We start from the raw sequence: 22,401 nt of genomic DNA, 5'->3' as shown, positions 1-22,401 counted from the left end.
AATAGTGGTGCTATATCAGTGGTCAAAATGCCACATATATAGAACCTTTAAATAAAGGATCTGAGTACTTCTTCCACCACTGATCATTATGTAGAGGAGGCACAGACAAGAAGAGGAGACAGAAGACGTAAAATAGACACAGAATTTGAATAAATGTCCTAACTTCTGCAGGGTCAAGTCTCTGTAGACTTGCTCTGTTTTTACCTGTCTGGCAGCAGGCTGGAAGCTGGACTCGTAATCAGAAGAATTGAGGATCCACAGTGGGGAAACTATCTCCACGGCTCGGATAGCTCGGTCCAGTAAGTCGTACAGCCCCACTGACAGAGGGAGGTGTGATGTACTATTGTCTAAGAAGGAGATGTCATCTGGGATGTTCTCCACCAGCACCACTCTGTGAAACATAAACAGAGAAAGAATGAGTAAAGAAGAAACATGATGATGTGAAATTTAGAGCGAGCATCATTAGACTGAGCCATAGAGACCCATTAATGGAAATTCGCTGAGGAAATCAATGTGAGGTACATGTTCTCTCACAAAGCAATTATGTGGTTGCATTTTGGCAGAATTACTATGAGCTCTGGTGCCACTGATATGAGGTTATGTTCTGCTAACAAATTAGCTAACAGCACCGTTCCTCTGGACCGTTAGCTTAATGAGAGTTATCAAGATTTCTGGACCACACATGTCTTTAGATTCCATTAAGCATCATTAAATCTGGTACAGGTTGCCTCTAGCAGGGGGGCTGAGAATAATTGAAGGTTGACGTGCAGATTTGTCAGCAATGCAGATTCAGTTACACCTAGTCAGGAGAAAGTGACTCATTTTTGCTGTTTTCTTGTTGGTTTTTCATAAACACTACTCCCTACACTATCACATGGTGCATTTTAATGTCATCAGCAGCAGTCTGATGTAGTCTAATATACTGTAGTTGCAGTAGGCATCATTAATTCATATGTAGAGGCAATATCAATCTACTGTGTGACAGATTCAGTGGATTGCATGAAGTACGGAGGAGACATATCCTTGAGATTATCTGCTTAAGATTCAGTGCAGTCGGGTGTCATAACACTGAGGCACCAAGCTGAACGCTGCATGATGTGGAACATGTTCTCAGTCATAGTTGTTTTGCATTATAATGTTATATATCACCTTGAATATCCATGCACATTCTTCCAAGGTGTAATGTCAAGTTAGCTGGCTAACCATGACTCTGAGCTCTCCCTAATGTAATGTATCCCCCTTCCCATTCTACCCCACCGGGCTGCCTGAAAGCGACAGGGGCATTAGCGCTGGAGTCAACAGATTGAATTAGCTGTGGCTGCCCTAGATCTGCAGCCACACAGAACCAGACTATTATCAAGCTCCAACGCTCACCACAGTCCCTCTGTACCCTGCTTAGGCTTCGATTTCTGTCAGCTATAAGAGAAATAGAAATGGGGAGAGGGAGTTCAGTGGGGGTGAACTCAGATATAAATTCTGCTGCACCTCTGTGGTTGATTACGTTTCTGGATAAAATGCTTTCCAGAAAACCAGTAGATCCACTCCTGCATGAGAATTTTCCCAATTCCATGTGAGGGGATGACTTTTATATGAAATGTCATGGTGAATATACTGAAGATTAGTTTGGTGGTTCAATAGGCAGAGCAGGGAGTCAAACGTGCCTTGTATGACAAATTTATTCTGAGCTCATAACTGAGTCATAACTGCCAATGTGTGTATTTAAACCAGAGTTGTATATCGTATGAGTCTTATTAATCATGACTTTATTATTTTAATCTAATCAAGACAACTTTAACAACGATTAATGGTATCAGTGTAGACATGGACAGAGTATCATCATGTCTGAATGTGGAATTATATCTGATGACTGGTCAGGTGAGTAAGTCATGTGCTGCAAAACTGATAAAACATGATAAAAGAAATTGATTTAATCTCTAAATAATGATCAGAAAACTTCAGCCTAAACAAAAACTGACAATAATATGAAGTGAATTTGGTGTTATTTCATCCAGACCTTATCAATTATGTTACTGTCGTGACCCGTCAAGCTAAATTCCTTTTTATTTTTCATCCGTGTTTTCTGTTTTATTTTGGTACCCATTGTCTTCTCTCGTTTCAGAACCCACATCCTGTCAAGTTTCCCTCCTTTGTAATTACTTGCCACGCCCTAATGTGTTTCACCTGTGTCTCATTAGCCCCTTTTACACTGCCAGATTTTCTGCGAATGTTGGGCCTTTTTGCCAGCAAGCTGCGAGCGTTTAGACACACAGAGCCGGATTGGCGAGTTGATCCGGGGTGCCCAATTTTCCGCCTCGTAGGGTAAACATATTGGTGGACCCCTTTTAGTTTAAACAGACCGAGGCGGCCTGCCGCAACAGGAAGGGCTGTTGATAACTTGTGGGAGGAGCTGTTGATGACGGCGCATGTGCGACCCACTGGCGGTGGATAAACAGGAAACAGCTGATAGCAGGAATTAGCCAGCAGCTAGTAGCAAGAGGGAAACACAAACCTGACAGACACTGTAAAGATGTACAACTGGGGAGACATGGAATTGTGCGCCTATGACAAGCCGTTTTAACATTTAATCACTAAGTTTGACTATCCGGAATTACCATTATAGATATCTATAACGTCATTTTGACTAGTAGTAATGTCATTGTGACTAGTATGAATTTTAATTTAAGATATCTGTAACGTCATTATGACTAGTCAAAACTGAATTACAGATATCTATAACGTCATTCTGACTAGTCAAAACTACAGTTACAGATATCTGTAATTCAGTTTTGACTAGTAAGATTCAAACTATTTTTGCCATTCATGTGTATGGGGTTTGTCATTATAGATATCTACAATTACATTATGACTATCTATAATTGCAGTTTGAGATATCTACAACGTCATTTTGACTAGTCATAATTCAGTTGCGGATATCTACAACGTCATTTTGACTAGTGAAAATGACGTTGTAGATATCTACAACGTCATTTTGACTAGTCATAATTCAGTTACAGATATCTACAACATCATTTTGACTAGTCATAATTCAGTTGCAGATATCTACAACGTCATTTTGACTAGTCATAATTCAGTTGTAGATATCTACAACGTCATTTTGACTAGTCATAATTCAAATTCAAGATATCTACAACGTCATTCTGACTATCTGAAACTCAATTCAAGATATCTAGAAAGGACCATGTAGATATCTTAAATTGATGATAATTAAAGATATCTTGAACTTGAATTATGACTAGTCAAAATTAAATTGTAGATATCTCAAACTGGAATTACAGATATCCACAATTCAGTTGCAGATATCTGCAATAACAATTGCAGATATCCGCAACTACATTGGAGATATCTATAATGACAAACCCCATACACATGAATGGCAAAAATAGTTTGAATGTTACTAGTCAAAACTGAATTACAGATATCTGTAATTAGAGTTTTGAGTAGGCAAAATCTAATTACAGATATCTTGAATAAGAGTTTTGACTCAGTAAAATTATGTTGCAGATATCAGTAATGAATATCCAGTCTAGCGATTAAATGTTAAAACGGCTTGCCATATGCGCCCTCCTTGCCCTCACAAACGAAGAGGCCATTAACCGTCAGATGACAGGGACGGTGAAGAACGGGCTGACTTATGAGAGAATCGCCAAAGGACTGACCAGCCGCGGCTTCCCTCAGAGTACGTCACTGTTTACGTCACATGCTGAGCTACACGTTTTGTTACTTGCTCACGCCCCCCATTGCCTATCTAAAAAGGGCTACTGTCTCCCTTGTATAGTTTGTTTGAGTCCCTGTCTTCTCCTCCTTTGTTGCCAGATCGTCTTTACTTTTGAGAGAGATCCAGTGTTTCCCTGGAGTTCCTTCTGAGTGTGTTGTTGACCTTTTAACCCCCCTTTTTGCCTGTCATATTGGATACCTTTGCCTGTGTAACTGATCACCCGTGTACCGACATGAGCCCCATTAAAGACCTTGAACTTTTATCCAAGTTTGTGAGTCCATCTCCAGTTTGTGCTTGACAGTTATATGTTATATGAATATAATTTTCACTGTTTTAACTTGCTGTCAGACAGCGATTTGCAGCAGGGAACTGAAGCTGTTATATTGCTCTCTTCAAGGCCAGACTTCATTAAGAAAAACAGTCATTTAACATTGCTGAACACAGGAGCAGCTGTAGACCAGCAGCTCCTGTGTTCAGCAGGATAAAGTGGTTGTTTTTCTCAAAGAAGTGAGGTGGCATTGACAAGAGCATAGATGGGGAACTAAAGCTGTTGACAGCTTCTCTGTTGGAAGAGGCTGTCTGCTGCAGAGCTGTCTCAGTATAGTGTACACTTACACTAATATGGATTCTATTAGGTGAGACTTTTTTAGATGGCTAAAATATGTTTTGTTGCTCCCACTGTCCATAGCCTACATTGTTTTGCTTCTGTGATGTTACTCCTGTCTGCTTCTCCAGCTGGGGGCTTGCCCACAAACATCTACTGTATATTATACACTGACTATAGAAAAGCACCTCATACTGTACAACCCCACTTCAAAAGATCCAAACTATCCCTTCAGTATAATCTTCAAGCAATGTTAATTTATTTATTTCTCTGGCCAGTCAGGGGCAGGAGAACAAGCTGTAAACACAACACTGAAATTAACACCTTGTAAAGTTAAAAAACTGAACATATATGCAAACAGCTGCCTATTTACACATCCACCAGAATACTCTGCAACACTCTAAATTATTTAGAGTCATGTGTGTGAACACCTGATAAATGTAAGTCCAATATTTACTCTCCTTTTTTGGTTTCCACCAACTCTGCATGCAGTTTGGTGCTTTGCTGCTGCAAGAAACAATACTGAAGAGTAGTCAGAGTGAGGTAAAACAGTAAAGGCATGGGCCAAAAAAACAAGACAATGGGCAGAAAATAAAAAAAGAAAATGCTCCAGAGAACTGAGAGCTGCTGAGTTGGGTGATAATTTTCTGTGGGTTTATCACTATGAGTGACCCCTTGCTCATTGTCATGCGATCCATTATTAATATGACACTATTGATTAGTTCAGATTTATAATTAGCTCATAGTGTAGGATGTTTTTGTTGTAGTTGTTTATTGATTGGTCCTCTAGCTGTTAAAATCTGTTTTTGATATAGTATTGATCAGGTTGTTTTCAAGTTAACAATCCCTTTTCCCCTTTTGATTTCCCATTTATCATATTAAGTCCTATTTGTGCACATTTCTTTTGACAAATTTCTGGTTGGAAAACCATGAGGTTTGTGTCAGTGGACTCCCTGGTGACAGCTCTGTAATACCAAATGCATTTTAGCACTCGGCCCATCAGAGCACGGGGTCAGCTAAAGTGTGACAGCTTGGGTCTATCAAGTGGCTTTACTCAAGGGCATGCTGGTGAGAGCATGTGCTGCAGGTGATAATGTACTGGCATCACATTGAGAGGCCAGTTGCCAGCCTGCAGCTTGAAAATGTATTCTCGGCTAAAGTAAAGCCAAGTCAGGTTTTGGAAAGAGGCCAAGGGTCAAACTGTAGGACTCTGTGACGCCCTCTGTGATCATAACGTGCTGAATTCTCCTTAAGAAAATGACGATATGTTAAAGGGACCGTTCACAACAAAATCAAAGACACATATTTTTCCTCTTACCTGTATTGCTATTTATCAACGTAGATTGTTTTGGAGTGAGTTGCTGCTGTATTTGCAGATATATTAATACCAAACCTGGTTGACCATCAGTAGCACCAGATTCCTGATGTCATATTTTTTTTCAGCAGGTGGCAACCAGGAAGAGATGAAGCTCCTGGTCAGCGGCTGCATGCTGGGACAAGATGGCTCACACCCCAGATCTGATGCGTCAACCTCCACCACAAATTGCCGCTCAGGGTCACATACTTGGACTTTGCGTACTTTGTCAGCTGCTGGGGTCCAGTAGAACGGCACTTTCAATGAAGTCAGCGTGGTGAGGGCAGCGGCCACAGTGCTGCAGCTGTGTGTGAAACGCCAATGAAAGTTGGGGAAGCCCAGGAATGGTTGCAAGTGTTTGCGGAGCAGGAACGGGTCACAGACCTTGTTGTGAGTAGTTTAATGTAGGGAACTATTTTCTTTTGACCAAACTACAACTGTATCTATACGCTGGGGGAATCATGCATCTACTCATGGATGCGAGGATCACGCTTGTGACAGCACAAGATGTTAACATTAATGGCGTGATGCTAGGTGAGCTAGCAGTAGATGCACGTTTCCTTCTGTGTAGTGATACAGTTGGCGGGTGTAGTCCTGAGGAAAGAAAATAGTTCCTACATGGAACTGCACACAACAAGATCTGTGGATTATCTTGAATAACGGCATCAAGATTTCTCACTCCCAACTTGTCTCCATTGACTTTTGGTTTCACATGGGACATGAACTGCAGGATCCTGGGTGAAAGTCTGGAGTTTTTTTTATCCATCCACCTCTCCTCTCACCCTCCCTATGTGGATTTTCTTGCTTTGAGTAGTCTGCCTGGACTGTCAAAAAATGTTGGCGCCCATGGTGTCTCATACCCTCGCTAAAAGGTGCCTCAGTGCATTGGTGTCTGACACCAAGGGCCACTGACCAAACGCCAGTATTTGAGGAGCTGGGAGTGAGATTTCTGGATTTCTGGAAAGAGACATTGCTGCTGAGTTTTTCACATTTATATTATAGCACCACCACACCACCACTTTGAGCACCACACGTCCAGTGCCATCTAGTTTTATTATATTCAAGAGGGCACACTCTCCCAATATCTCTGATGCAGGCCAACTCAAATCAAAACAACCTAGATTGACTGACACTCCAGATAGGAGGAAAAATGTGTATTTTTTAATGGGGTGAACTGTCCCTTTACGTGAAGCAGATTTTGGATGAATCACAAAAAAGTAAAGTTGGCTCATATGTTGCTGAGGGTAGACTTTCTTCCAATTTGTCAGCTGCAGAGCTTGAGGACTCCATGATTGAGTGAAATGCACAGAGGAGTGCAACTTGGCACAAAGGAACCGATACAGCAGGCAGTGATAAAATTATAGAAAAGATTAACATTCACATCACACAGCGTAGTCTTCTCCTTTGTTCTGTAGAGACAGCAAAACTAGGACAGCAACAGTAAACACCTCACAGTGAGGAAAAAAGGATTGATGGAAAACAGACAGAAGAGGAGGAGTGGTAATCTTATTTTGAAAGAAATCCTCACAGACCACTGTAATAGCTCTGAGATATGATGAATGGTGGTTCTGTGTATTTTAAACAGGCTTTGGTATTAAAAGTAGAGGAAGCAGGAAGAGAGTCGTTTCTGCCTGCAAGGAATTCTTCGATTTATTCAGTCTGTGATGTCCACTGTTGGTCCCCCTCCATTGTAACCCATCTGCACACTCATGGGTGTGATTCATCACCAGCAGCAAATACCTAAGTGGTGTAAACTTCACAGTGTGTGTGTGTGTGTGTGTGTGTGTGTGTGTGTGTGTGTGCATACATGAGACAGCGAGACAGAGAGAGAGTGTCTGAATGTAAAATCCCTCACTCTCTGAATGAAAATGGATTCCCATCTTCACAGTGCAGTAGGTGAGCACAGTTGGATCAAAACAATAAACTCAGCTCCCTCCTGATGTTTTATTCCAGAAAACCAGAACATATTTCACGCCATTGCAGAGCTGTCAGGGCCGAGGCAAGTTACGTGTTTAACAAACTGTAAACACCACATAAAAATCACAATAGCATGTCAGGGTGATGTATTTAAAAATAAGCCAATTACACATGCAAATGCCTGTGTTCCAGCTGTAGCACACAGCATGGGAGGTGCCAGTGTGAGCCCCTGACACCTGATATAAATTATCCACCCTCTCATGAGCTGCCCTCAGTGTACAGCAGCGAGGACATTAATATGGGTATCACAGGAGCTGCTGCTGCACTGCTCCCTGCATGCTGTTCATTTTAAAAGGTAAATGTCAAGTCCAGTGTTTCATCGGGTGCAACCAGAACATCGCTGTCAGAGTAAACACACTTAGTATGTAGATTTCAATCAATTATCTGAAACTTGAGCCTCTTAATGAGATCTTTCTTTAACCATGAGCTTCTGTGGTTTATGCAAATGAGTGAAGGCCGCAAACACTTAGTGTATTGCATTGTTCCGTGTCCGTCACAATTTCCGTCTTGGGTGGTCCCTGACATTTTGACTCACGGCCAACAGTTTGCCTCACCTAAGAGCTCACTATAGGCAGTATTCGGGAGTCACATATGATGGAGTGATGTAATTGAATTACTAAATAAATGTTACAGTGTTGATCAATTACAGTTACTGAAAAAAAATATGTAATTAAGTACAGTTACTAATCAAAATGTTTGTGATGACAAAGGAGTTACATCCATAGATTGTATAAAAGAAGGGATGTAGCTGCCGGGATGTCACCCTTTGGTTTGTGAACTCCCGTTTTAAAGCCTTGAGTTCTGCATTTTGGCTGTTGCCATCTTGTTTTGCTTTTTTTTGGAGCCAGAGGTGATTTGGATGAGAGGGTTGAGCTGTGGAGGAGCGAGGGTTGGATCTGACTGAGAACCCGAGGACACTATCGGCAGACAGCCTGTCACTCAAAGCGGCCCGCCCTCACACAACAGGCAAGTTATATAAAAATTCACCTCTCTTCTCAAGTGGCCATTAGAGGAACTGCAGGTTTTGGAACTTTGGCATCACTGGAGGTTGCCGCTTGGTGATTCCAACAGGGTTACATGTGAATATATCCTTTTTGGTAAAAGCTTATATGTTGAATATAATACATTCATACATTCAATCTGTTGCTTTGCATCTTTTTTACCAGAAATTCAGTCTGAGTGCAGCACCATCAAGGGTGTGATGGCTTACCAGGAGCTTTCACTACGTCCAGATAGACTCAGTTCATTTGGTCCTAGTACGCACTCAAATTTTCGAATGGTTCTAGTTTGACTTTGCACCACCTCTCGTCTGCCAGTCAAATCAATGTGCATTGCTCTAAGCAATCGGAGTCTGCCAAAACTGCAACCAGGTGACCATGCCAAGACGGTGGCCATTGCTTCGTACAAGAATGCATTTTAGTGCTGGAAATTCAACAGTGTTTTCGTGTCAAAGTCAAAAAGGGCTCTACCATGAAGCTTTTCTTTTTACAAGCAGTGGAAATGCTGTCAACATTAAAATGCTCCAAATCAAACCTGAGGAAACACCTACAGGTAAGTTAATGTAACCATTAGTGTAACACATGAAGCTCAGCATAAGTTCAATCAGGAAGACTTTTGTTACGCTATCCATTCACAGTTCTCTCTCTATCCCACTTCCACCAATCAGCTGACTATGGGTGTTCCCTCTCCTGGTTAGCCAGTCAAACTTTGCCACGATCTCCTTCAGCCATTCATGTTGCTGCTGCCAAACTTTAAATCTGTTCTCCTCTCTGCTCCTGTCAGCTGTCATTTTAGGCAGAAACGTCGAACCCTCCTCCACCCCGTTCACCCCCAGTCACCTTATCCAGAGCCCGGGACAAGCTCATCAAAAACTCACTTCTCTTCACATCCAGATCCACAGCTCCCTCTTCATCTTATCTCATCACCACCATTATCACCACCACCATCTAGACTCCATGGGCATTACTTTAATAAAGTAATTTAGAAAGTTACTTTACTTTTTACCTTTTTTTAACAGGGTAACTAGTAATCTGTAACTTATTACATTTCAAAAGTAACCTTCCCAACACTAAAGGCTATATTGTATTCCTCGTTGTTCCAGACACACTGATCCCTGCATCTCAGAGATGCCAAGCTTCATTTGCTCCTGCCAGTTCTGCAGTAGCACAAAATTTGGGGAAATGGCAAGTCTGGTTTTCCAAGCATTGTCTCTGCCCTTTCACAAGGCAACTGTAGATCAATGCTAACCTACTTATCATCTGTCTGACAGAGGGCAGTTACACATCAGGAATACATCAGATTGTCATTTGGATACAATCACATAAGAGGATACCACTGTGCTCCAACAACCAAATGACACACGCTGCTGTAAGAGGAATCATGTTTTACTCGAATCATCTGAGTTTTTTTTATCCTCAGAGGGGAAGTATAAATTAGATTATGCGTTTGTTCTGTCAGAGAAAAAAATGAAGCAATCTTTGTCATCTATCTGCACTAGTTGTTTTTTTTAATGCAGATACACAACAGCAGCAAACCATTCCACATCTCCTGTCCCTGAAATCCAGGCATTAGCATTGTTTATTATGCAGGCAAAAATAGATTAAAGGGAAATCTACATAACAAAACAACCAGCTGCGTGTGACATGTCTGAATTACAACATTACAAACAACAAAAAGCTGCTGAGTCGTTATTTGGGCTGCTAAAAGGCTCACAATGAAAGGAAAAGCAGGACTGAGGAAGTCTGCTGTATTTGGGTTATGAAGAAGAAACAGCCGTAAATTTCATTTGTTAGTTAAACTCTGGATAATTGAAAACTGTCTGAAAAGGAGTTGCATTTCCTTTGATGAGTTACAAGCACCTTTAGAAATTAAACTGAGCATGAACAAGCTTCAGTGCACCTCATTACATGAGTGTCAGTCTCAGTAATCAATCACTTTTCCTGTTCTGTACTTTAACTCGCTTTGAGCAAAATACTTCATGAAATCATCAATTATGTTTCACTTGCACACATTATAGATCTTTCAAATGATGCACACCACAGTAAATTTTTGTCATTAGGCTTATGGGATATAAATACCAGCACACAGCTGGAAAAATGGCACCACACATTTCTGAAATTTTGTTTGGAGTTGGACTGAAAAGCCTTCTGTCATCACAGACAGCGAGCTGATAACAGCTGATGAATAAGCTCATCTCTCGCTCATTCAGACACCTGATATCCTTTTCTTCTTCTTCTCTCTCCACCCAGTTCACTCATCATCCCTCCCTCAGCCTCGTATTCATCTCTCATTCTACCCTGAAGCTTTAGGTGTCCTTCAGAGCAGGAGGGGGGTCCAATTCAGCTTTACAAGTTCGGATTACACTTTCAGCCTTAAGTGGAAGAGAGGGATGCCTGATAGGGTTTGCTGAAAGGTTGTTAAATGGCTGATTTGGGGAAGAGGAGGGAGACTGTAGACGGACACACATAAAGAAAGAGAGAGAGCGAGAGGGAAGTAATTCAAGGCTGAATGGTAAATTGGATGATAAGAGTCTAATGGAGGGGAACCAGTAGGAAGTGGAGAGCAGGGGGCTGCTGTATCAGAGAAAATGACTGCTGATCAGCCAGTTTCTCACTGGACCACCAAACCATACTGCAGTGGTTTCTGTGCTTTTTGTCTGGGGATCCATACTCTTAAACAGACTGAAGAAACTATGTGCAAAGTAACTTTAAGAAAAGCCTGGTAATCATTTTAAGGCAGCGGGGGTGGCTACAATAGAACCAAGACTGAGGGAACACAGATTTGTTATATATTGGTGCTACTTGGCTTGTACCATTTTTTACTTTGAGAAAACAGAATACTCTCTTTAAATTAATGCAAGCAATGCTTTAGGGCCTGCAGCTTCTACACTGCAGTTTATATCTTGTGCCAGTGGGTTAGACCTGCCAGATTGCATCGTGTGTTTGACTGGGATTGATTTATGGTTTGAAACTAAGGCTAAAATATAATCAGGGCTTCCAGGAATGGAAGCTGATGGAATGAGTGAGGGGCTTAACGCTCAGAGGGCAAGGCAAAGGGAAGACAAATGGGTTCAAGGAAATATGGGATATATTGGCAGAAATGGAATATGATATATTTTCTTTGAAAGTGGTTTTCTTAGCTTAGAATGATGCATTTATATCTACATACACTGGCTCCAGATAGGGCCATTCACCGCAGTAAGCAGCCCTTTCGTAGGGCTGCTGTGAAACTGCACTGACGTAGGGCAGCAAAAAAGTTAATCTTGGATGCGCTGGTACAATGGACAACCAAGAAACCGTTTGGATATGCTTTGTCATAGTTTGTACTTTCTCTTTTTTTTCTTTTTTTAAATTATTCTGTGTTTAGTTGTGTTTTTTGTACATTTGTATATGTTCTGCTACCATACACTGGTGTTTGAGATTATAGTGAGTAGTATAATACTCACTAGTCCATACCCATTGAGTACAGCATACCATACCATGACTTCGTCATACCCAAAATTCGGAAAAAAAACAACAACATTGGTCCACAGGGGGAGCCACAGCAATCGGTCGCATTTGAGACATTTTTAAGCATTTTTCTGTTGTTATAGCGCCACCCAGTTGCCAATTAGAGTTAAATTTCTCCAGTCACCTTGAGGCGTCCTGTTCTACATATCTACCAAGTTTAGTAAAAATCCATATGGCGGTTAGGCCTAGATAAGAAATGAGCTCTCCAGCGCCCCCATTTTGTTTGATGGGGTCAATAATGGAGGGGTCCCCTCAGATTATGTGTGGTCATATGCCTACAAAGTTGCATGGTGATCAGTGAAACCCTTGAGCTCCACAATATTCATTGCCTTATAGAAGCTCAGTTTTAGTAAGTTTTCCAACTTTTGCCAAGAGGGAACTTTAGATATTGGTCCCTAGATTATGTTCACCGAGTTTCATGCAGATCGGTCAAACTTCCCAGGAAGAGATCGGTTTGAAGTGTTTTTCAAAAAATTCAAAATGGCGGAAAATCTATATAACCGGAAGTTATGGGTTCTTGAGGCAAATGTGTTCCTCATGAGGAGAGGCATCTCTGTGCAAAGTTTCATGTCTCTACGACATACGGGGCATGAGATATGCCCATTCAAAGTTTGCAATTTCAATCGGTTGCTATAGCGCCCCCCTTTGGCCAATTGATGTAATATTGCTTCTTTCGCATCCTCCCATGACCCTCTACCACTGTGCCAAATTTCACATGGATAGACCAAGTCAGTGAGGAGAAAAACATGGAACAGACACACAGACAGACAAAGTTTTCTTCATTACATAGTAAGATAGGACAGGTCACTGTGATTTGATCTGAGATGTAAAATCATGTGTCACAGTGATATAAACTGCTGTGTAGTGTTTTGGCATCAGAGAATGCTTCACATTTACAGATCTGTTACTCAAACTAGACTTCACATTTTATGTCTCACCAGTAACACCCACTAGACCATAAATTGTGACGAAAATGTTGTGCGTTTGTGCATCTGCAGCTCTCACCTGCAGTTCCTGCTACAGTTCTCCTCAGTGATCCCGTCTTCGTCCTCGCCCCAAATGTCCACTGCCGAGAAAATCAACGCCACCAGCACGGCGAAGCAGCACACCAAGGCAAAGATCACAATGCATTTCTGCTGAGACTGCAAGAGAGAGGAGGAGAACAACATTGATTTGCACGGTGTGTTTTCCACTCCTCATCACCACTGTAAAAACAAGGCCAAAGTGCCCCAACCTTGGCTCCCATTAACTGGCTGCTCCCGGCTGACACAACTTGTGATTTAGTGCACAGCTCAGCAGGTTATAAGATGATATAGAGGGGAATTTAACACAAACATGTCAAATCCACATGCGACCTTGCAAGTTCAGGGTTTTGTATGAAGTACGAGAGGCAGGAATGAGGAGAGGAAAGGAAAGAGGGAAGAGAGAGAGGTGAGAGAAAGAAAGCAAAAAAAACAAAGCGATCGATAGAAATAAACATTAAATTGATTAACTGGATGAAGTCCAAATGATCCCATATGGTTGAGGTGGAAATGAGGGTCAGCTGTCAGCATCTATAAGGGCAGTGAGGACGTAAAGGAGACTATTTCACAGCTGTTACTCATCCACCAGCTTGCTCCAGTCCATCTACTTACAGAGTATGTGGAGTTATGATTATGATTCCTCACCTCCAATATAATATACTATATTTTAGTCTATTTATATATTTGCTTGTTGTCAGTGTTACAGTGGCTGTTTATAGGATAGTACTGAAAATAAATTGATTTGAGAGTGATATTTTTATCAAGTTAAACAGGAGGTAAATGCTACAATAATTCTGTTATTGTTCACAAAACTGTCCACCCAACTTTCTGTGGCTTGCAGCTTTATTTAGAAAATATCAACACTGGTATCAGTTTGCACAAATCCCCACACACACATACACAAAAAAGTGATTTTGGCTCATGTCACACATATTGGCGACCAATTATATGAGAGCAAAATACAATATCTGTAACTCGTCAGTCAAACAGCACCTCTGGGGGCAAAATTACTCTGTTGAAAAAAGTGCACCATCCATTATTGTTGACAGGAGGTGGGAGAGTGTTTCTGCTTTTTACTGAGATTATTTCCCAGGGGAGTGGATGGCAAAGAAAGCAGAGAATTGTGTTTAAGTCTCTTGCGTTATCTCATGAAAACAAACACAACTGGAGGCCGCAGACGATAAATTAAACAGGGTTTTTTTGCATTTACAGTTTAAAATTTACTGTGATAATATATGAGCCTCAACAGCTGTAGTTAATATAAAGTATTGCCAGTTCAGGGATTCCTGTTTAAGCCTGGTATACACTGTGTGATTTTGGGCTGTCCCAGATGAAGAAACGTGGCAATATCTTTGGTCGTGGCTCTAAAATGGTGGTCCTACGTCCCACAGCGAGAGAGGTTCAAAGATGGCCGCTGTCACAGTCCTCTCACATCTCACTGTGTGACAGGGGCGTAAATATAGACAGTGCAGGCAGTGCGGTCGCACTGGGGCCTGTGAAGTGGGGGGGCCCACAGAGAGTCTGGGATGAGAACATTATTTATTCCAAATAAACTACAATAAACTATTAAAACTGTTAAATAAAATCAATAATTTGTCATTTTCTTTGGTAGTTTTTGTGATAGACAGTCTGATATGTATATTAATGTTATCCAGTGTCAAGTCTCTGATCATGTGACCAGATGATATGTACAAGACAGCGTACACTGTCAGGCCCGTCATAATAGCGTGCACTGGGGCCCATCATAACGGCCTTACGCCACTGCTGTATGACTGCTGTAATGACCTACATCTACTAACCAACCAATAAAAATGCAGCATGAAATGACACACTGGCGCTAAACCCAAACAAACAGACGGATAGCAGCTCACCATGGAGGCAGAACGCACTAAAAGAAATGTATGTGATTCCAGTAAAGAGGAAAAAGTTGTCAAGTTGTGGCAGCAGAAGCCTTGCCTGTATGTCCTCCAGCTCTTACCATGATCGCATAAAGAAGGATGAAGCATAGAGGGAAATAGTGGCGGAGTTGCAGCTGCCAGGTGAGACAGCTAGCCGCTAGCAAACACACACACACCACAGTGTAAAGTTCCCACAAAACTTAAGGTCATTTAATAATGTGACCGCGCAGCATCCTTGGGCACTCAGCATGGGAAGCTATTGCATCGTACATCATGGCCTGTGATTCAGTAGGCACTGTCATCGTACAGTCTGCATACATCAAACTTGATGTCGCACCCAAATTTATTAGATCCATGTTGCACATTGCAGCTTGCACTAAATTTATAAGTCTGCTTAAATCTCACATTCTGTAAGATGCTTTATAGCTGGTAAACATTTACAGCTACTTTGCTTTTACATAAAGTTTTGGGTTTAATATAACACATTTCCACTATGATATTAAACACTGTAACATCTTTGCCTTGAGCAGGTTCCTGGTCAAGGTCTGACCTTCTTGTCATTGACTCTACGTGACACTGTCTCACCTGCAACATCAGCTCAGGTCATCTACATGTTTGTGGTGCTCTGATGTTGATAAGACAGATTACACAAGCCTGAAAACTGAGAGTAGAACAGACGCTTTTTCACTGACCCTGTCTCCTGGAAATTATATTCATGTACTACTAATTTGTTGTGCATAATGTGTTCTGAAGGCAGCGTAATTGCTGCCAGAAAATATGTTCACTGCCAACATTTTGTCATTTAAAAGAGCGCTATGTTCCTGTACCACTCAAATGTTGTAAGACACTTAATCAAGGTTACAGGAAGATCACGGTTTTAAATAAAGATAACAGGTCATGTCTTTGAGTCAGTGCTGGCCTTTTGATTATTTAACCAAGAGCGCAATCTTTCTCTAAAGGGACAGTTCACCTCTAGATCAAAAATACAGACTTTTTATCAGCTTCATATACATTTCTGTGAGACAGGGTTGTTTTCAAAGCATATGGCACATTTTGACTTGTTATGACAGGACTCACAGGTGTAACTAATTACACGAATTATGGCTCTAAGCCATGTCAGTGGGCCAGCATGAGTTAATACCTGGAAATCATTTGTTATTTTTGTTATAAAATACTGCTGTGACGTGTCAGAATGTCTGCAGAGGTCTATTAAACATCTCTGCTGTGAAACCGAGATCTGTGTATTGATCACTACCTGATACTGTAGCCATTATTATACTATACCAGTCAGTGGTGTAAAGATATAAGCTTTCACATTGTTTTAAGGGTGTAAACAGTGTATCATAATCAATCAATGGCATGTAATTATGTGGTATTTATTTCATTATATCACATTACATATTGGAAAGTCAAGAACACAGTGCAGTAGGTGTATCTATAGCAGCCTCACTCACACCTTCAAAATAGTGCGATGCCAGTGTACAACAGATTTGACCCAGTTACTGGGAAACGCCCCAACTATTTGTAAGACAATAACAAATGTATCCTGATCCCTTTGATACCTGCCAGAATAGCCAGAACTAATTATCCTTGAACACAGCAGATCATTAGCACAGTCAGCGAGACTCCACACATTATCCTCTGAGACAAATCTCACACACACCATCGACCTCTGAGAGCCGCGCAGACACAAAGCCATGGTTATTTTATTGTGTTTATTGTAGCTAAAGACATTCATGCCCATAGTTTCCCATGTGGGAATTAAATTAATCTGCCAGACAGTCAATGGAGTGTCCCCAGTGGAGCAGAGAGACACTGGCAGGGATATTTAGCTTCACACTCATCCTCACACAACCATCTGTCTGAGCTGATGTCTGACATGGGAATAGTGTTTTCTATTTCTTGGCAGCACTGGTGGGTGGAACATTATAATTCCTATGAACAGCCAGCGTCTGCTCAACCAACTCGTTCACTCTCAGTCCCCTGTGTCTCATAGTGGGGGACAACAGCACAAAGGTTAAAGGCATGACCTCCTGACCATAAGGCAACTGATTCATATCAACAGACCTGATTAAAAAAGTGCAGGTAAAGGGGGGAAAAGAAATCAACTTTGCCTCTGAATATCAGAACCCCAGGCACTCAACAAAAGCATACTCAGCAAACACTCACAGGAAAAATGGAGGTTAAATCAAATCTGTCACTCATGTGCTGCACCCATACCGGACGTACTGCAAGGAGAACAAGTACAGATGAAGGTCTACCTGCAAGAGACTGCATGCTTCTCATATTTCCAGTGTTTACCAGCTGCTGCAGTCACATGTGGGCAGATGCGTGCATCATGGCTGATATATAAAGAGGTCAGACTCAAAGTGTGCACAAGGGATGGTGTTACCTGACACGACAGCACAGCTAGGGATCAATACACCTACGATTACAGGAAGTAGTCTGCCTCACAGTAACTGTTTACAAAGACTCTGTTTAAAGACAGACTATGCAGGATTTTCCTTAAAAAAACAACGTATAATCTCACTTATGTCTTATGTTAAATCACTAATGACACACTAGAAGTGTGAGGCAGTGTACCTATCTGCAGACACTCTGCCGTCTGCCTGTATTTTCTCATTTTTATTTTGTATTTTGTGATGGGGACGTTTATGGACATGTACCCCCGTAGCACTTAAGTGAGACTGGGCTTTACAAAAAGGTAGCAGGTGCCAAACAATAAGCAGCAGGCATCAATGAGGCACAGTGCTTTAAAAATGCAAATAAAGCGAGGTGAAACACCAAAGGGGACTGGCTTTTACTTTCACATTTGCTGGCAAGCGTGTTTACAGACAATAAAACGACAATCATGCATGGTATACCTTAAAATGTAATAGCCACAAAAAGAAGAAAGAAGAGGCTACTAGCTTGTCAATAGTTTTGAGGTGGTGACAGAAATCTTGGAGACAGATATCTGAAAAAGCAGAACACATGGACGTTAAACTGTTTGCATGGGTGAACTGACCATTTAACGATGCATGGGGAAGCTGATGGTAAAAAACTGTGCACTAAATCTCCAGTTAGTATCATCACTAAAGCAGTAACTCTAGACATCTAAATCCTACTTATCTCTCTTTCTAAGCACACATATACAAACTTTTGTGCTCTTTTTTATTTCAATCAGGAGAGACTTGTTCTGAAAGACAAGAATATTTATATACTAGTCCATACCCACTGAGTGCACAGTTGCCCACGTACAGTTTCACATGGTGTGTGTTTGGGATACAGGTCATAGGAAATTGCAGATTAAATAGTCAACTGAGTTTTTGTGAATTTGATAGTACGATTGCTTTATTGAAAGTACAGTAGTACCATTACCAGTAGTGGGATAGTTAGTGGGCTAAAACTGTACATTAGTAGTTGAGGTAGCACTTTCAAAGGCAGATAGTTAAAGTCATTGCCTTATAGAAGTTCAGTTTTAGTAAGTTTTCCAACTTTTGCCAAGAGGGAACTTTAGATATTGGTCCCTAGATTATGTTCACCCAGTTTCATGCAGATCGGTCAAACTTCCTAGGAAGAGATCGATTTGAAGTGTTTTTCAAAAAATTCAAAATGACGGAAAATCTATATTGAGGCAAATTTGTTCCTCATGAGGAGAGGCAAAGTTTCATGTCTCTACGACATACGGGGCATGAGATATGCCCATTCAAAGTTTGCAATTTCAGTCGGTTGCTATAGCGCCCCCCTTTGGCCAATTGATGTAATATTGCTTCATTCACATCCTCCCATGACCCTCTACCACTGTGCCAAATTTCACATGGATTGACCAAGTCAGACACACACACCCACAGACAGAGTTTTGGTCATTATATAGTAAGATAAGATGTGTGAGAAATGTGAAAAATCATTGCCAATTAGACCCCACCGTGATGTCATCTATTCCAGGAGGGTGGTAAAGATGTAGTAAATTAGGGAATGCCCCTTATGGAGTCTAGGCAGTGGTGGTGGTAGTAATGGTGGTGATGAGATGAGATGAGATGAGGAGGGAGCTGAGCATCTGGATGTTAAGAGGAATGATGATTCTGCCTATAAAATGACAGCTGACAGGAGCAGAGAGGAGAAGAGATTTAAAGTTTGGCAGCAGCAACATGAATGGCTGAAGGAGATCATGGCAAAGTTTGATTGGCTAACCAGGAGAGGGAACACCCATAGTCAGCTGATTGGTGGAAGTGGTGGGAGTGGGATAGAGAGAGAGAACTGTGAAAGGATATAGCATAAAGAAAATCTTCCTGATTGAACTTATGCCGAGCGTCATGTGCCGGTGCCAAGTGGCAACATCTGGGGCTGAAAAATGAAGCCAGCACGGGGGTGTCAAAAACTGCAGTTTCTTAAATGGCCACTTGAGGCTGGCACCAGAAGTGAGTCAATCCCAAGGCTTCATAACGTAGTCCACAGACCAATGGGTGATGTCATGGTTGCTATGTCCATTGCTTGACACAATCTACATTTGGTGCGTTCAAGATGCACTTTGGCTGCTTACAGTTACAGTTACTTACAACAGCACATGATATGAAATTCCAATCTCCTACTAGCAGCAAATATAGCCCTGAGTGACTTGCAAAAAAGGAGTCATAAATAACATGGTTTAGTGAGATGTCTCGCCCGGCTGTTTTAAAAAGCTCCCCAGAGTCCATCTAAAAAGGCTTTGCAAGGTGGATGGCATGGTGCCACACAAAAACAAAAACACAGCCACTGTTACTGTCTCTCATGCAGACAGAAGAGGAGGCCGGGCCAGAGGAGGTGGATGTTTATATCATCAGATCAGAGGCAGAACTTTTAAACAGAGGCCTTCTCTCTGCCAAACCTCTAAGTTGTTTTGAGTCTGCCCTTTGCCATCTGTTGAAAGATTGGCACGTTCTACTCATCTACAAGCAAGATGGAAAACTACGCATCTGCTTTCCAGAGTTTATGAACAGTGTGGTGATTGTCTACAGTACGCTCTACATTTCTTGTGTCCCAGTTTGTTGTGCAGCTGTGTCACCATATAGCGTGCAGAGGCAAAGCAGAAGGAAGCTAGAGTTATGGCTGATGGCTCGTGAACACGATGCAGAAGTCGTACGGTCCCTGCGGCTTTGGAAGCACATTTAAGGAAATCTCGAGTGCGCCTACAGAGAAGCAAAATGAGTTTCTTCACAGTGCAGCCTGAGAAAAGTGTCAGGGGCCCAATTATCCTCTTATGAACACTTCCTCTTTGTCAAGACATGGTGAGAACAAGGAGCCATGCTGCTCAGAGGGAGAGAGAAGTTAACACCACATCAACATCACAATAGAAGTCTCGGAGAACTATGAGCAACATATCCTGGTCTAATTGGTCGACAGTAATAAGCGCTCAGGGTGCTGCAGATGTTATATCACCACGAGCCTAGTGACAGGATGAGTTTTACTGGCATTTGAAAAGACGGTCTTGTTTTTAGTGCAGCCAGTTTCCATGCACGTTTGTGGAGAAGAGAGGAAAGAAAGGGAAAAGGGAAAGTAGAAGAAAAAGGCCATAGCAAGTGATTCACATTATCTTCATCCCATGGTTTTTCACCACCTGACTTCCTCCTTTGCTCCCGTGTCAATTAGTGTGGCGACTAGAGGCCCTGCCTAACAATAAATGTAAATATGGGTCTTAGTAAGCTGGTTGCACAGCCGACAAATACCATCTTTTTTTTGGGAGGACGGTCTGGTTTGTCGTGGGCTGAATGTCCTGCAGCTCAACTAGCAACACATTATATATAAAACTGTTGATAGCATCAGTCAGCGTTACTCCAGCAAACATAAAACCAACCAACTCCTCTGTATGCAGATCACGAGTCTCTGCACTGTCTGGACACTTGAGATGTTGAGTGTATATTGGAAAACCTCTCCTTAGTGCTGTCACCATTTCATCCCTCCCTCTATCACCATTTCCACCTCTTTACTGCATCCATCCGCAGCTTAATCACATTTGCAATGAGCATAGTCTCTTAAGTGAAAAAAACCCAAGAATGCTGAGTGTTTAAACCTCCCCTCACCTTGTTGATAGGTGTGGAAACAGTTCATGAATTGTTGATGAGCTTTGTGGCGTCTCAGATACAGAGACTTGTCACGGTGTGACAGAGAAGGACGCACGCCCGGGTGCAGGTTATTCTACATCCTACAAATGGATGTAAACAACCTGATTAAGAGTGTTCACAGATAATGTTGCCTAATTGGACAAGATAAATATGTGCACTGTTTGATTAGTACTCCTCTGTCAGATTTAATTCCTAAAAATGACCTTTGAAGACGGCCGACTGGCATCTGAATATATTTGACTGAGCATGTGAGTGCTTGTTTTCAGTGAGCGCAGCTGAAAAGGAAATTAATATACAGTAGACTTTAAAGGAAATCCACTCTGAAGCACTTATCCTGTGGACAGTGAGCCAAACATAGATGATACAATGTCACAGTGAAATATTTTTAGCCCAGCTACAATCATCTTTTGATGGAGAAAACCTTTCATCTGTCCAAAACATCAGCAGCAATGTCAGATTTTGTTGTCAGCTCATAAGTATCAAAGAACAGGCTCTCATTTTAGCACCATTCAACGGCGACGCAGGGAGATATTAATCTTACAAAAAGCATCTGTACCAACAGTAAATCTAATCAGAACTCAATGCAATAAAGCGACAGGACATCCTCGTATGGGTGTGGTTGCAGTCAATTACCACAGTGTACATGTACTGTGTACCATTTGTGCAGTATCTTCCATGTGACTCTGGCTCAGGACCTTTGCTGCATGTTATCCACATTTTATTAGGGTTTCAGCTTTGCCTCTCCCTTGTGTTTCCTGTTTTCAGTCTGTCTCTGTGTGTTTGCTGGGCGTGGCCGTCTGGTTCCCTCCTCCTGCCAATCCTCCTGAGTGCCAGCAGCTGCACACCTGCACACCTGAACCACATCTACAATCAAGCCACTGCAGTATTAGAGGCCGTTTACACGTACACAGTGATTTTGATAAACGGAGACATCTTCCTTCGTTTGTGTCCTTCGTTTACACGCAAACGGAGATTTCTCCTCTGAAAACGAGTCTTTCTAAAAACTCCGTCCAGAGTGGAGATTTTGGAAAACTCCGGTTGCGCGTTTGCATGTAAACTGAGATAAACGGAGATAAACGGAGTTATAGGCAGCCGACGTCACAGCATGCGCTGGAACTTGCGCCTGTGTCAAAAGTGCGACCTATGTTGTTATGGTGACAATGGATACATGGAAGGCTTGAGCTTCTCGTTACACTGCCACCTACAGGTTTGGCATGCTCTT

General features: G+C 41.8%; 1 protein-coding gene across 1 annotated transcript in view; it reads right to left on the bottom strand.

Moving 5' to 3' along the window:
• LOC117248566 (inactive phospholipase D5-like) overlaps nucleotides 1-22,401 on the bottom strand; it is a 65,797-nt gene that overhangs the window by 15,712 nt on the left and 27,684 nt on the right. Inside the window, exons 2-3 of the mRNA XM_033613767.2 lie at nucleotides 13,185-13,321; nucleotides 205-391 (exon numbers count right to left, since the gene is read on the bottom strand). Coding sequence (XP_033469658.1) covers nucleotides 205-391; nucleotides 13,185-13,321 — 324 coding nt within the window. The remainder of the gene's footprint in view (nucleotides 1-204; nucleotides 392-13,184; nucleotides 13,322-22,401) is intronic.

The sequence above is a fragment of the Epinephelus lanceolatus genome, chromosome 17 (assembly GCF_041903045.1).
Source record: "Epinephelus lanceolatus isolate andai-2023 chromosome 17, ASM4190304v1, whole genome shotgun sequence".
Classification (NCBI taxonomy): Eukaryota; Metazoa; Chordata; class Actinopteri; order Perciformes; family Serranidae; genus Epinephelus; species Epinephelus lanceolatus.
This window is presented reverse-complemented; position numbering and strand designations above follow the sequence as displayed.